The 15,743-nt window shown below is 41.6% G+C and overlaps 1 protein-coding gene across 2 annotated transcripts in view; it reads left to right on the top strand.

Annotated features, from left to right (window-relative positions):
* Positions 1 to 15,743, top strand: part of ARFGEF3 (ARFGEF family member 3) — a 312,275-nt gene that overhangs the window by 265,307 nt on the left and 31,225 nt on the right. For both annotated transcript variants that reach the window (XM_049695570.1, XM_004263774.3), the window contains 3 exons: positions 1,460 to 1,582; positions 5,957 to 6,060; positions 7,785 to 7,929. In XM_049695570.1, the coding sequence (XP_049551527.1) occupies positions 1,460 to 1,582; positions 5,957 to 6,060; positions 7,785 to 7,929 (372 nt within the window). The remainder of the gene's footprint in view (positions 1 to 1,459; positions 1,583 to 5,956; positions 6,061 to 7,784; positions 7,930 to 15,743) is intronic.

The following is a 15,743-nucleotide window of genomic DNA, read 5'->3' as shown; positions in this document are numbered from 1 at the left end:
CCCGCGCACCTAGAGTCCCTGCTCCGCAACAAGAGAAGCCACCACAATGAGAAGCCTGCACACCTCAGCGAAGAGTAGCCCCTGCTCGCCACAACTGGAAAAAACCCCCGTGCAGCAACGGAGACCCAACACAGCCAAAAATAAATAAATTTAAAAAAAAAAAAAGAAGTTGGATAATAGGAAGACTGGCATTCAGCTGTTTTAGCCGCAGGAAATGAGCTGGTGTGTCAGGAATACAAGTTCTGAGTTCCGCCAGCAGACCAAGAACCCTGAGCGTTATCAGGCCCAGCTCTCAGTGACAGATGGGACAAAAGGCCGAGAGACTTCTGTTGTTTCACTTATACGTATCTGTGTTGAGTTCTTTCGTAAAGCCAAAAGAAAAATGTTATCCACTTGCTAGGAAGAAGCAAAAAGTATCCAAATAACAGGGAGTTCGAATTAGGGAGATCAGGTCTGGCTGGAAATAGATGGGCAGCCATACAGCAGGCCCAGTGACCAGAGGTGTTGTGTCAGGGGTCCCCAAGACTACCCCTGCACTTAGAGACCCATCAGAAGGACTCATGGGACTCAGCCTGTAGTTATGCCAAGAATTATTACATAGCTCAGATTTATTACATGGCTAACAGCCAAGATTTATTATGGCTACATAGTAAGGACAAGCCAGATCATAAGGGGAAAACACAGAATCCCTGCACAGGCTTCCCTGAACTCTCACCATCCCGTGAGGGGGTCCCACAGAGCACACTCTTCCTCCAACAGGGAAAATGCAGCAACATGTATGACCATAGGGCAGTGTGTAGGTCTTTCTGCCCAGGGAAGCCCACTAGAGACCCAGCTAAGGGCTGGTCACTTAGGTACCCTCTGCCTAGCATATTCCAAAATCCATACTCCCTGAAAAAAAGCAGGGGTTCAGATTAAACCACGTTGTTTGCACCAACCATCCAGTCACAGTGAACCATCCAGTTAACTGTTGCTTGGGAATATTCTGAGAGCCGGCTTCCCAGACTCCAGCCAAGGGCCCACTGTGCAAGCAGGCCTTTCTAAGGATAGCAGCCTTAAGCCTTCTATGTTAACTCTTTCCAGCTCAGGTATGAATAAATTAGTATATGCCATCAGGGGTTTATCTAAACCTTCCCTTCCCTATAATTATGTGTGGAGGAGAATTCCAAAAGACCACATATTTAATTGCCCTATGTAGACCTACCCATTGCCTCAGCCCTGTGTTCAGCCGGCTTTGCCCTCGTCCCTCTACTGAGCTCTCTTCATAGCCTTCCTACAGTTCCCTCTGCAGGCAAAGCTGAGAAGGACAGCATGGGAGACAAGCCAGTTATCCAGTCAAAAAGCCCAGGCTTTTCTCCAACAGACCTTTTTTAAGGCTCTGTGGAAGGTGCTGGGAGTATGGGCAACCTGAAGGATAGAGACTTAACTTTCTTAAAACTCTATAATCTTCCTCCCTCAGGAAAAGGCCAGGCTCCGGTGTTTGATGTATTTGAAGCTTTTCTCAATACCGACAACATCCAGGTCTTTGCTAATGCGGCCACTAGTTACATCATGTGCCTTATGAAGTTTGTCAAAGGACTGGGTAAGTGGAGCCCTCCTTTCCTGCCTCCTGACAGCTGGGGACCCTCTCCTGGATGGCTCTGTGTGAACTGGCTGCAGCAAGCAAGCCAGCATCCTGGTATAGAAGCAGATGGCGCTATGCTGTGCGCTCAGAAGCACAAAGCTTACTGTAAACGCAGCTTGGATTCTATCCAGGGTTGATACTTTTCATTGTGTTCATGGAATAATTTTATAATGAAGCATGTCTTCATATATTATTTTACTCCAACTTCTTTTTGAATCTTAAAATATTCAATATTATGTTCAATAACTACCCTCATACAGGAAACTACTGTCCTCAGTGTCATATAATTAGAAGTCTATTAATTAGTCTATTAGCCTAATTAGAGTTTGAGTTCCCAGCTCTTAAGCAAAAATTAAGAATGCCTTCCCCCAGACCTTACTGATTACAAAACGTATTTTGAAGGTGTAGAAGTCAACCTTCTTTGAGACTTTGTGTGTTTTAGGAACTACCTAGCTGACTTTATGCTTAATTTAGAAATACTTTAATACAGTAGAGTCTTGCTCTACAGCATAACCTGCTGGATCAGATGTTTGTATAACACGTGTTTATCTGGGGTGAAATGGAAGGGAGTAGCAGTTAGTTAAACCCAACGTTTAAAAGGAACTTAAGTCTTTACGTTTTGAGGTTTTCACCCTGGTGTGCTCTGAGACCTGTAGCCTTCTTTAAAAAAAGAAAATATAAGGTTCATAATATTCTTTTGTATTCTTGCAAAATAACTGACAATTTCTTTGTAAAAGAAAATAGGACACAGAGAAGCTAGGTGACTTCATTCATGTTCCCCTTATTTTGGAGCAGGAGTAAAATGCAAGTTTCAAGACAGAGGCTGGAGGCCACAGGTCTGATCCACAGACCATCCTTGTTACATTCTGTTCTTACATACACCCATTCTACGCTTCTGTATACCCTGGGAAATAGAGGGCTGAGCTGAGGGGCAACCGTGAAAGCCCCTCACTTATCCACTTTACATAATGGGCTTCAGAGGAAGGTTTCTTTTGAAAGACAGAGGAAGATTTTATTCTTTTTAAACTCTGCTCTACACTAAATAGAAGCCAAACAGTTTAGTATCTTAATCATAAGAATACCTTAAAGTAATGAATCTCTGTCTTAGATAGTAAAAAAAATCCAGTCCTTGTTTAGAAAAAACTTTCCTCCTGTATTTCTCCTTTACTCTCTCAACTACTACCTCACTCACAAGAGTTCTGACACCAGATGTGTGGGCTTTGTTCCCACACCAAGCAGTTCTCTGTGATGCCAGCTGGGTGTCCTATTGTCAAATCAATTCTGACCCCAACCAGAGTTAGACCAGCAGACCCCACAGGTGAAGGGCTCGGTCCTATGAGACTGCCCCCCGCCATTTCAAATGACAATTACAAGTAGAAGGTCCCCAAGTTACCCAGAACTTCTGTTTAACTTGGCTACAAATCAGAGGTTCCCGTGACCCCCCATCCTTTGGATTCAGTGATTCGTTAGAACAGCTCACAGAACTCATTTATCAGCGTCTCATATAGTAATAGATACGCTAAAGGATACAGATAAACAGCCCGATCAAGAGGTTATATAAGTTGAGGTCCAGGAGGGTCCCAAGCTCAGGAGCTCCTGCCCTCATGGAGTTGGGGTACACCCTCCTCCCAGCATGTAGATGTGTTCATCAACCCAGAAGCTCTCTGAACGCCATACTCTGGGGATTTCTTATGGAGGCTTCATCATGTGGCCATGATCAATCATTAACTCAATTTCCAACCCCCCTTTTCTTCCTATGGTCTTTCTGGTGACCAGCCCCCATCCAGGAGCTTACCAAGCTCTTTGCCTCACTAGAACAAAAGACTCTATCACCCAGGAAATTCCATGGGATTTAGGAGCTCTGTATCAGGAACTAGAGTTGAAGATCAAATATTAGAACAAAAGAAGCCTAGTAGTCTTATCATGTAGGAAATTAGGGTTTTAGGAGCTCTGTGCCAGGTGCCAGAGGCAGAGACCAACATATGTATTTTCCATTATTCCACAACCCTATATTTTATTTAAGAATGATTATTATTGGTATTCTATTGTTTGGTGAACAGTTGAGGGCCTGCTACGGGGGCATGGTGACCTGTACATACTATGGGGATACACAGATGAATATAACATGCTTCCTGCCTGTGAGAGGCTCACAGCCTCTTCTGGGAAACAGACACACAAATCAATAGTCACAGTTCAGGAAGATGAATATTTTCATAGACGCTAGGAAAAAAAAAAAAGCTATTTAAGCTGAAATGAACAAGCAGCTGAGACGGGGTGCTTGGTAGTAGGGCCACGCAGACTTCAAAGGGAAAGTGACAATTGAATTTTGCGGTGTGAGCTGCTGTAGGTTTACTTTTCTAAAAGTAGGGTACGTTGGAGGTACCACAAAGGAGGGATCCTGGGTGATGAGATGGAAACAGAGGAAGGGGCCAGGCTCTAAAGGGCCCTGAATGCCACACCAGGAAATCGAGAATGTGCAGGGACGGTTCTGAAGCCACCGAGTGGTGTATCACATGTGACATTAGAAACTGAACTGGCAGGCACGTGTCCCTGTGGGTTAAGGACAAGAGGCTACAGGCAGAAACCAGTGTGCAGGAGTTTGGGAGAGAACAGAGAGGATGGAGGTCAGGATATTGTAGAGATGGGGTCCGGAGGGCTTGGACCGCTCTGACGTGGGGTGTAAGGGAGGGTGGAGCTGAGGTTGACTCCCCAAGTTCCTTGCCAGGACTGACGTTTCCCAGAATTAGGATATCCCAAAGGAGTGGAGGAGAGGAACAATAATGAATTCTATCTTTGGACACTGGGACATGTTGAGTTTCTATGAAATATTCAAGTGGAGATGTTAGAAATTTTCACGGTAGAAATGTTAGAAGTTTGAGATCTTATCTCAGCGAGGGAGCTGGGGCCTGAAAATGGAGATGCAGAATTATCAGTGCACACCTGAGGATATTTAAAACAGAAAGATGCCATTTTTTTCTGTGAATTATAAGGTGGAGTTACTTGTCTGTGGCTTGGGGTCAGTGGGCACATCCGAGGCCCCAGTACAGCCACGCTGGCTGTGTCCTGCCCACCTCCAGGGGCCGCCCCGTGCACAGACTTCGATGTGTGACACAGCAGCCTCCGTAAAAAACTTGGAACACTGTGATTAACAGGATAGGAAGTGGATTTATTTTTTATTCCCACTTGGTTATGTCGACATGAATTTGAACTGCTCTGTGTTTTTATACTGTAAGGTGTGTTAATCTAAACTAGGGGTTGGCAAACTATGGCCCACAGGCCAATCCCACCCACTCAGAGTTTTTAGAAATCAAGTTTTATTGGAACACAGCCCTGGTCATTGGTCTGTGGCTGTTTTTGTGCTATAGTGACAGAGTTGAGAAGTTACAACAAAGAGAGTGTGACCTGCAAAGCCTAAAATATTTACTGTCTGGCCCTGTATAAAAAAAAGTTCACCAGTCCCTGATCTAAAATATACAAATGGTTATCTGTTCTTTCTTAAGGAGAAACATGCCTCTTTGTCTGCTAAATTTTAACTAATACCTAGTAATTATGTCTGTTTACCCACAGGGAAGGGTGCCAGTTGCTACGATTGTAGACAGAAACAATTACAGTACTGTGGAATAATTGTATTAAAAGTATAGAAGTAGATTCGTACATGAGAAGAAAAATGATAATTTCCAACTACTGTGTGCCTGTACACACAGTAGATGCCCTCTCCAGATCTGTTAAATTTCTAGATATATACACACAAAATAGAAGTCATTTCAGTTCAGTTTAGTAGTCTCCATCCCCAAACCCCAGATGTCTCAGATCTTCCCAGAGTCTTCCTTTATCATCCCTGTTTAGTGCTGAACACTGGCAACAAAGGAGGTCCTTTTCCAAACAGAGAGAGGCCTAGTGCTTCCTTTCTGCCCAGCACATGGCTGGTCTCCAGGATCATCCTGTCATCAAAGCTTCAGAGTCACACCATCAACAGCAGGGCCCAGGGAAGTGAATTAGAAAAATTGCCGTGTGTCCAGGTACAAAAATCCACCATCCAGCCACTGAAAGTACTGTTGCAGGATATGGAAAAAGTGGTCATTGTTTAGTGAAAAGGGGAGTTACGGAACAGAATAATTTCAACAAGGTAAGCTGTACAGTGTGATCCCAAATGTGTTTAACATGTACACATGTAGGGGGAAATTTGACTGAAAGGGTTGTACAATTTGGAGTAATGTTTCCTTTCTTTTCTACGTTAGTAGACATTTGGGGAACGCGTGCTGTATGACTAAGTAGGTCTTCTGTTATAAGGGGATAAACAATATTCGTCTCTGTCTCCCCTGCTGCCCGCAGGGGAGGTGGACTGTAAAGAAATCGGAGACTGTGTCCCAGGATCCGGAGCCACGTCCCCAGACCTGTGCCTCCCTGCCCTGGATTACCTCAGGCGCTGTTCTCAGGTACGCGGGCCCTGAAACCCACCTCAGAAGATGCTTACAAAACACGCAGGATTTTGTGCATGCCTAAGCGAAGTACTTTCTGCTGTCTCTGAGGAGATCGGGGCTTAGTTTTGGAGTATAAAGTTTTGTCCCCCCGCTTCTACAAAGGAGAGAAAGAAAGTAATGCAAATGTACTAAAACACACAATTGGGTTTTGAGATCTCTGAAACTTCTCATTCATACTCTGATACGTGAACTGCCATAATCTCTATAACTGGGTCAGATATTGAAATCCTTCCGATGGTACGAAAACATGGACAGTGGGCTGCACACAGTGAAAAGAGACATTTAAAAAAGTATGCAGTCAAGATCTAGTAAAAAAAAAAATCCAGTGAAACATCATTTATCAGTGTGAACAGTGACCTTCCTTATGCTAAGTCCAGCGACTCTCTGTCGTTACCATGTCACACGCCCATGGGACAAGATGATGCTCCCTTCTCAAAGCCCTTTCTCCCTAGGCTTCGGTGACACCCCCTCTCCGTAGCTCTTCTCCTGTCTTCTAAGGTTGTGTCCCTGGCGTCCTCTTGTCTGTCTGTTCCTCACTCTCCCTTGGTGATAACATCAATAGCATTAAGCCCCAGGGCTTTAGAAAGGATGCACAGCCCTGATTTCCTCCTCCAGCTGCTTCCACAAGGCCCACATGACCTGATTCCGCTCCCTTTCCCCCCTCAGCTCCTTGCCCCTCACTCACTGTGCTCGCCACACTCCCTTTCTGTCCCTCAGACACACCCTACTTGTTACTGCTCAGGGCTGTTGCTGTTCCCTCTGCCTGGAATTTTCTCTCCTCAGATCTCTGTATGACACGCCTTATCGTCCAGATCTCATCTGAAACATGATCTCCTCAGAGAGACCAGGGCTTAGGTATCTACCAACTCCCTGCCAGCATTCCCCACACACCTAGGTCGCTCGTTGTAGGACTGCCTAATTTTTCCTATAACGTTTCTGTCAAATTTTATTTATTATTTGTGAAAGGAGTATGTCTGTAAGATGCACAGGGCAGGATTTCTGTCTGTCTCACTCCCAGCTGTTTCCCTAATTTCTGAAACAGTGGGGCCACAGCAGGCACAATTCTAATTCGTGAAGGTACAAGGCTCCTTGGGAGTCTGTCCCAGTAACAGATTCCGGCGGTCTGGGCTGTAGCAGTGAGAGTGGAGTAAAGAGCCCGAGCAGCCTATTAGCTCTGCTTCTCATGCCTTCATCGCACCCACCCTGCCCTCGGATTCCTCCATCCCCCATGTGCCCTCCCCCCACCCCCATTTCCTTGATGTTGAGTCAGGGGAAGGGGAATCAGAGTCTGGTATCTCATTTGCCTACAGACTCTCTTCCCAGTGATCCCCATAGAACACTTTCTCTTAGGCAAAAATTCTTGACATGTTTATGGTTCCCTTCACAGGTTTATAAAAGTCTATAAAACTCGTATGCAATTAAGATGCTGAAAAGGTATCCACAGAATCTTTTCCTCTACCTTTTTGTTGCCACTGAATGCTGTTTCAGCTGCTTCATGGGATAAGTGCCTCTTGTGGACTGCCTTATGAATCCAAATCACAGGCAAATTTAAAACTTTGCTACCGTGGGAGCTTTTCTGGTTTTCTCTCCACCTTCTCTTCCGGTATATAGTTTTGTTGTCATTTAATAGAGTGCAGCTTTTTCCAATTTATAATTGCAATTTGGTATTTTTAATTTAGTTGTTGGCTAAAATCTACAAAATGCCCTTGAAGCCAATATTCCTTAGTGGGCGACTCGCTAGCTTGCCCCGAAGACTTCAGGAGCAGTCAGCAAGCAGTGAGGATGGAATTGAGTCAGTCTTGTCTGACTTTGATGATGACACTGGTAAGTTAATTGATTGGGCCTAACCAGGTTATTTGCTATGTTTGTATTCCCAAAAGCCTAAGCCATGAATTCAGTAGTTTACAGATCATGAATGGTCATCCGTTTATGTCGTTATTATTTATAATTCTAACAGAACAAGCCTACCTAAAGTTTCCATGGACTCTCCGACAACATTTTACATCAGTGTCTCCAAACCAATCCTTTTTAGATGGATACCTCCATCTAAAACCAGTGTAGATTTGCAGATTCCACTAAATATAGTTTTTAACTCTGAATTCTTTTGAATTTAGCAAATTGGACTGTGGTTGCATTTGGTGCATTGATACTTAAATTGGCCGGTAATTGTCTTTAATACCTTCTAGGAAACACAATCATTGTATAATTACTTCCTGTAGGACTATCTGGTTAGAGACTGGGGAAATTAAGTCATTACTGAAGAGACAATCTGTTTGTGACTGGTGAAGCTGAAGGCTCATTAAAAGAATAAATTTAAAAAATATGTTTCAAATTAGTTCCTGTGTAATTTCCTGTGAATTCGACTTCGATCTAATAACTTTGGATAATTTTCAGATTGGTTCACTCATGTTCACATTTGCTGTCTTCTAATTCAGATGACCCTGTCCTGTTTCTAGACCTAAAAATGGAAATGATATCCTTAAAGAAGTCTAATATCTGAGCATAGGTGTTTCAAACCCTTGCAAAAGGACTTTCTGGGAAAGATTTTTTAATTTGCTCTTTTGTTTGTTTTTCATTATTCGTCTGTTTTATTTTTCAAGACACAAATTCACTTATGGGGATATCTAGAAATTTTCCAGTTTTCCATTGGGAATAACAAAGTGAATCAGCTATATGCATATGTATATCACCACATCCTCTCCCTCTTGCATCTCCCTCCCACTCTCCCTATCCCACCCCTCTAGGTGGTTGCAAAGCACTGAGCTGATCTCCCTGTGCTATGCTGCTGCTTCCCACTAGCTATCTATTTTACATTTGGTAGTGTATATATGTCAGTGATACTCTCTCACTTTATCCCAGCTTACCCTTCCCCCTCCCCGTGTCCTCAAGTCCATTCTCTACATCTGCGTCTTTATTCCTATCCTGCTCCTAGGTTCTTCAGAACATTTTTTTTTTTTTAGATTCCATATATATGTGTTAGTATACAGTATTTGTTTTTTCTCTTTCTGACTTACTTCACTCTGTATGACAGTCTCTAGGTTCATCCACCTCACTACAAATAACTCAGTTTCATTTCTTTTTATGGCTGAGTAATATTCCGTTGTATATATGTGCCACATCTTCTTTATCCATTCATCTCTCAGTGGACACTTAGGTTGCTTTCATATTCTGGCTATTGTAAATAGTGCTGCAATGAACATTGTGGTACGTGACTCTTTTTGAATTATGGTTTTCAGGGTATGTGCCCAATAGTGGGATGCTGCGTCATATGAGTTATATTTTCAGTTTTTTAAGGAGCCTTCCGTACTGTTTTCCATAGTGGCTGTATCAATTTACATTCCCACCAACAGTGCAAGAGGGTTCCCTTTTCTTCATACCCTCTCCAGCATTTATTGTTTGTAGATTTTTTGATGATGACCACTGTGACAGGTGTGAGGTGATAACTCATTGTAATTTTGATTTGCATTTCTCTAACGATTAGTGATGTTGAGCATCCTTTCATGTGTTTGTTGGTAGTCTGTATATCTTCTTTGGAGAAATGTCTATTTAGGTCTTTTGCCCATTTTTGGATTGGGTTGTCTGTTTTTTTAATATTGAGCTTCATGAGCTGCTTGTATATTTTGGAGATTAATGCTTTGTCAGTTGCTTTGTTTACAAATATTTTCTCCCATTCTGAGGGTTGTCTTTTCCTCTTGTTTATAGTTTCCTTTGCTGTGCAAAAACTTTTAAGTTTCATTAGGTCCCATTTGTTTATTTTTGTTTTTATTTCCATTTCTCTAGGAGGTGGATCAGAAAGGATCCTGCTGTGATTTATGTCATAGAGTGTTCTGCCTATGTTTTCCTCTAAGAGTTTGATAGTGTCTGTCCTTACATTTAGGTCTTTAATCCATTTTGAGTGTATTTTTGTGTATGATGTTAGGAAGTGTTCTAATTTCATTCTTTTACATGTAGCTGTCCATTTCTCCCAACACCACTTATTAAAGAGGGTGCCTTTTCTCCATTTTATACTCTTGCCTCCCTTATCAAACGTAAGGTGACCATATGTGCATGGGTTTATCTTTGGGCTATCTATGCTGTTCCATTGATCCATATTTCTGTTTTTGTGCCAGTACCATACTGTCTTGATTACTGTAGCTTTGTTGTATAGTCTGAAGTCATGGAGCCTTATTCCTCCAGCTCCATTTTTCGTTCTCAAGACTGCTTTGGCTATTTGGGGTCTTTCCATACAAATTTGTTTCCATACAAATTCTGAAATTTTTTGTTCTAGTTCTGTGAAAAATGCCATTGGTAGTTTGATAGGGATTGCATTGAATCTGTAGATTGCTTTGGGTAGTATAGTCATTTTCACAATGTTGATTCTTCCAATCCAAGAACATGGTATATCTCTCCATCTGTTGGTATCATCTTTAATTTCTTTCATCAGTATCTTATAGTTTTCTGCATACAGGTCTTTTGTCTCATTAGGTAGGTTTATACCTAGGTTTTTCATTCTTTTTGTTGCAGTGGTAAATGGGAGTGTTTCCTTAATTTCTCTTTCAGATTTTTCATCATTAGTATATAGGAATGCAAGAGATTTCTGTGCATTAATTTTGGTTCCTGCTACTCTACCAGATTCATTGATTAGCTCTAGTAGTTTTCTGGTAGCATCTTTAGGATTCTCTATGTAAAGTGTCATGTCATCTGCAAACAGTGACAGTTTTACTTCTTCTTTTCCGATTTGGATTCCTTTTTCCTTTTCTTCTCTGATTGCTGTGGCTAAAACTTCCAAAACTATGTTGATTAGTGGTGAGAGTGGGCAGCTTTGTCTTGTTCCTGATCTTAGAGGAAACGGTTTCAGTTTTTCACCATTGAGAATGATGTTGGATGTGGGTTTGTCATATATGGCCTTTAATATGTTGACGTAGGTTCCCTCTATGTCTACTTTCTGGAGAGTTTTTAATCATAAATGGGTGTTGAATTTTGTCAAACGCTTTTTCTGCATCTCTTGAGATGATCATATAGTTTTTATTCTTCAATTTGTTAATATGGTTTATCACATTGATTGATTTACGTATATGGAAGAATCCTTGCATCCCTGGGATAAATCCCACTTGATCATGGTGTATGATCCTTTTAATGTGCTGCTGTATTCTGTTTGCTAGTATTCTGTTGAGGATTTTTGCATCAGTGTTCACCAGAGATATCAGCCTGTAGTTTTTTTGTGTGTGACATCTTTGTCTGGTTTTGGTGTCAGGGTGATGGTGCCCTCATAGAATGAGTTTGGAAGTGTTTCTCCCTCTGCTACATTTTGGAAGAGTTTGAGAAGGATAGGTGTTAGCTCTTCTCTAAATGTTTGATAGAATTCACCTGTGAAGCCATCTGGTCCTGGACTTTTGTTTGTTGGAAGATTTTTGTGTGTGTGTGTGTGGTACACGGGCCTCTCACTGTTGTGGCCTCTCCCGTTGCGGAGCACAGGCTCCGGACATGCAGGCTCAGTGGCCATGGCTCACGGGCCCAGCCGCTCCACGGCATGTGGGATCTTCCCAGACCGGGGCATGAACCCGTGTCCCCTGCATCAGCAGGCGGACTATCAACCACTGCGCCACCAGGGAAGCCCTGTTGGAAGATTTTTAATCACACTTTCAATTTCAGTGCTTGTGATTGGTTTATATTTTCTATTTCTTCCTGGTTCAGTCTTGGAAAGTTGTGCTTTTCTAAGAATTTGTCCATTTCTTCCGGGTTGTCCATTTTATTGGCATATAGTTGCTTGTAGTAATTTCTCATGATCCTTTCTTTGTATTTCTGCAGTGTCGGTTGTTACTACTCCTTTTTCATTTCTAATTCTGTTGATCTGAGTCTTCTCCCTTTTTTTCTTGATGAGTCTGGCTAATGGTTTATCAATTTTGTTTATCTTCTCAAAGAACCAGCTTTTAGTTTTATTGATCTTTGCTATTGTTTCCTTCATTTATTTTTCATTTATTTCTGATATGATCTTTAGGACTTTTTTCCTTCTGCTGACTTTGGGGGTTTTTTTGTTCTTTCTCTAATTGCTTTAGGTGTAAAGTTAGGTTGTTTGAGATTTTTCTTGTTTCTTAAGGTAGGATTGTATTGCTATAAACTTCCCTCTTAGAACTGCTTTTGCTCCATCCCATAGGTTTTGGGTCATCGTATTTTCATTGTCATTTGTTTCTAGGTATTTTTTGATTACCTCTTTGAGTTCTTCAGTGATCTCTGGTTATTTAGTAGTGGTATTGTTTAGCCTCCATGTGTTTGTATATTTTACAGATTTTTTCATGTATTTGATATCTAGTCTCATAGCGTTATGGTTGGAAAAGATACTTGATACGATTTCAATTTTCTTAAATTTACCAAGGCTTGATCTGTAACCCAAGATATGGTCTATCCTGGAGAATGTTCCATGAGCACTTGAGAAGAAAGTGTATTCTGTTGTTTTTGGATGGAATGTCCTATAAATATCAATTAAGTCCATTTTGTTTAATGTGTCATTTAAAGCCTGTATTTCTTTATTTATTTTCATTTTGGATGATCTGTCCATTGGTGAAAGTGGGGTGTTAACGTCCCCTACAGTGATTGTGTTACTGTCAATTTCCCCTTTTATGGCTGTTAGCATTTGCCTTATGTACTGAGGTGCTCCTATTTTGGGTGCATAAATATTTACAATTCTAATATCTTCTTCTTGGATTGATCCCTTGATCATTATGTAGTGTCCTTGTCTTTTGTAATAGTCTTTATTTTAAAGTCTATTTTGTGTGATACAAGAATTGCTACTCAAGGTTTCTTTTTTTCTTAAATTTATTTACTTTCTATTTATTTGTTTTTGGCTGCGTTGGGTCTTCGTTGCTGTGCCCGGGTTTTCTCTAGTTGCGGCAAGCAGGGGCTACTCTTCATTGCGGTGCTCGGGCTTCTCATTGAGGTGGCTTCTCTTGTTGCACAGCATGGGCTCTAGGTGCACGGGCTTCAGTAGTTGTGGCACGTGGTTCAGTAGTTGTGGCTCTCGGGCTCTAGAATGCAGGCTCAGTAGTTGTGGTGCATGGGCTTAGTTGCTCCACGGCATGTGGGATCTTCCCAGACCAGGGATTGAACCCGTGTCCCCTGCATTGGCAGGCGGATTCTTAACCACTGCACCACTAGGGAAGTTCCTCCAGCTTTCTTTTGATTTCCATTTGCATGGAATCTCTTTTTCCATCCCTTCACTTTCAGTCTGTATGTGTCCCTAGGTCTGAAGTGGGTCTCTTGGAGACAGCATATATATGAGTCTTGTTTTTGTATCCATTCAGCCAGTCTGTGTCTTTTGGTTGGAGCATTTAATCCATTTACATTTAAGGTAATTATTGATATGTATGTTCCTATTACCATTTCCTTAATTGTTTTGGGTTTGTTATTGTAGGTCTTTTCCTTCTCTTGTGTTTCCTGCCTAGAGAAGTTCCTCCAGCATTTGTTGTAAAGGTGGTTTGGTGGTGCTGAATTCTCTTAACTTTTGCTTATCTGTAAAGGTTTTAATTTCTCCATTGAATCTGAATGAGATCCTTGCTGGGTAGAGTAATCTTGGTTGTAGTTTTTTCCTTTTCATCACTTTAAATATGTCCTGTCACTCCCTCTGGCTTGCAGAGTTTCTGCTGAAAGATCAGCTGTTAACCTTATGGAGATTCCCTTGTATGTTATTTGTTGCTTTTCCCTTGCTGCTTTTAATATTTTTCTTTGTATTTAATTCTTGATAGTTTGATTAATATGTGTCTTGGCATGTTTCTCTTTGTGTTTATCCTGTATGGGCCTCTCTGTGCTTTCTGGACTTGACTATTTCCTTTCCCATGTGAGGGAAGTTTTCAACTATAATCTCTTCAAATATTTTCTCAGACCCTTTCTTTTTCTCCTTTTCTTCTGGGACCCCTATAATTCGAACGTTGGTGCATTTAATGTTGTCCCAGAGGTCTCTGAGCCTGTTCTCAATTCTCTTCATTCTTTTTTCTTTATTCTGCTCCCTGGCACTTATTTCCACCATTTTATCTTCCAGCTCACTTATCTGTTCTTCTGCCTCAGTTATTCTGTTATTGATTCCTTCTAGAGTATTTTTAATTTCAGTAATTGTGTTGTTCACCACTGTTTGTTTGCTCTTTAGTTCTTCTAGATCCTTGTTGAATGTTTCTTGTATTTTCTCCATCTGTTTCTGAGATTTTGGATCATCTTTACTATCATTACTCTGAATTCTTTTTCAGGTAGGTTGCCTATTTCATCTTCATTTATTTGGTGTTGTAGGTTTTTACCTTACTTGTTTGTCTGTAACAATTTTTTTGTCGTTTAATTTTGTTTTTTGATGGGTGCTTCTGTGTTCCTGTCATATTGGTTGTTTGGCCTGAGACATCCAGCACTGGAGTTTGCAGGCAGTTGGATAGAGCTGGGTCTTGGTGCTGAGATGAGGACCTCTGTGAGGCCTTACTCCAATTGATACTCCCTGGGGTCTGAGGTTCTCTGTTAGTCCAGCAGTTTGGACTCAGAGCTCCCACCACAGGAGCTCAGGCCTGACCTCTGGCCTGGGAACCAAGATCCCACAAGCATGCGGCAGGCGAAGTAACGGTCACCCAAAAATACAGACATCCAAATCCCTGGAACTGCCTGGCTGGTGCACGGCAATGGGGACCCAGGGCTGCAGGAGGGGCAGGGCAGTGGCCTCAGGTGCACAGGGCAGCCTGGTGTTCTCAGAGTCAGAGCCAGGCCATTTGCACTGCCCGCGCTGCCCAGCGTGCCAGGGACTCCACCTGGGCCTGACAGGCCCGGATTCACGTCCAAGGTGGCTTCAGCTATTTTTAACTTAGAGCCCATTTGCCAGTTTTCTTATACATATCAGTTAATTTTCAAGGTTCATGTAAGATCTACACTACATGTGTGGCTGCTCCATCTCTTAAGTCCTTGTCAGTCTATAGATTTTCCTCTCCATCTCTCTTTTACATCTTTGCAATTTATGTGTTGAAGAAGTGAGGTTCTTTGTCACGTAGAGTTTTCCACTTGGATTTTATTGGTTGCTCCCCTTACAGTAGTGTATAACATGTTTTTCTTTCCCCTGCATATCCTATTAATTAGCTTGTCCACCCCACTTATATTTTGAGGTTCATGAGAATTTCTTGTCACCTGGTTTTCTTATATTTATTGTGTATGACTTTGGTTTTGGCTCCTTACTAATGGGGATATTCAAAATTGGGGAAGTAGGTTTTTTTTAATGGGAGTATTTCAACATTGCATCTTCTCATACAGTTTTCTTTTGCTGGAAGATTAGAAGTATTAAAATAAGATATAGAGTGAGCTATTTTGCATATTCTACTCTAGATACTTTTGTACCTCAATAAACAAGCTGTGGTATATACATACAATGGAATATAATTCATCCATAAAAAGGAATGAAGTTATGATACATGCTACAACATGGATGTACCTTGAAAACATTATGCTAAGTGAAATAAGCCAGACACAGGTTAGCAGGTGCTGGAGTGATGCGGAGAATGCAGAGTTGTTGCTTACTGGTTATAGTTTCTCTTTGAGGTAATGAAAAAGTCTTGGAAATTAATAGTGATGGTTGCACAACATCATATGTGTAATTAATACTACTGAATTACACATGTAAAAATGGTTAAAATGGCAATTTTTGT

The sequence above is a fragment of the Orcinus orca genome, chromosome 12 (assembly GCF_937001465.1).
Source record: "Orcinus orca chromosome 12, mOrcOrc1.1, whole genome shotgun sequence".
Lineage (NCBI taxonomy): Eukaryota > Metazoa > Chordata > Mammalia > Artiodactyla > Delphinidae > Orcinus > Orcinus orca.
Note: the sequence above shows the minus strand (reverse complement) of the source record. Positions and strands in the feature narration are given on the sequence as shown.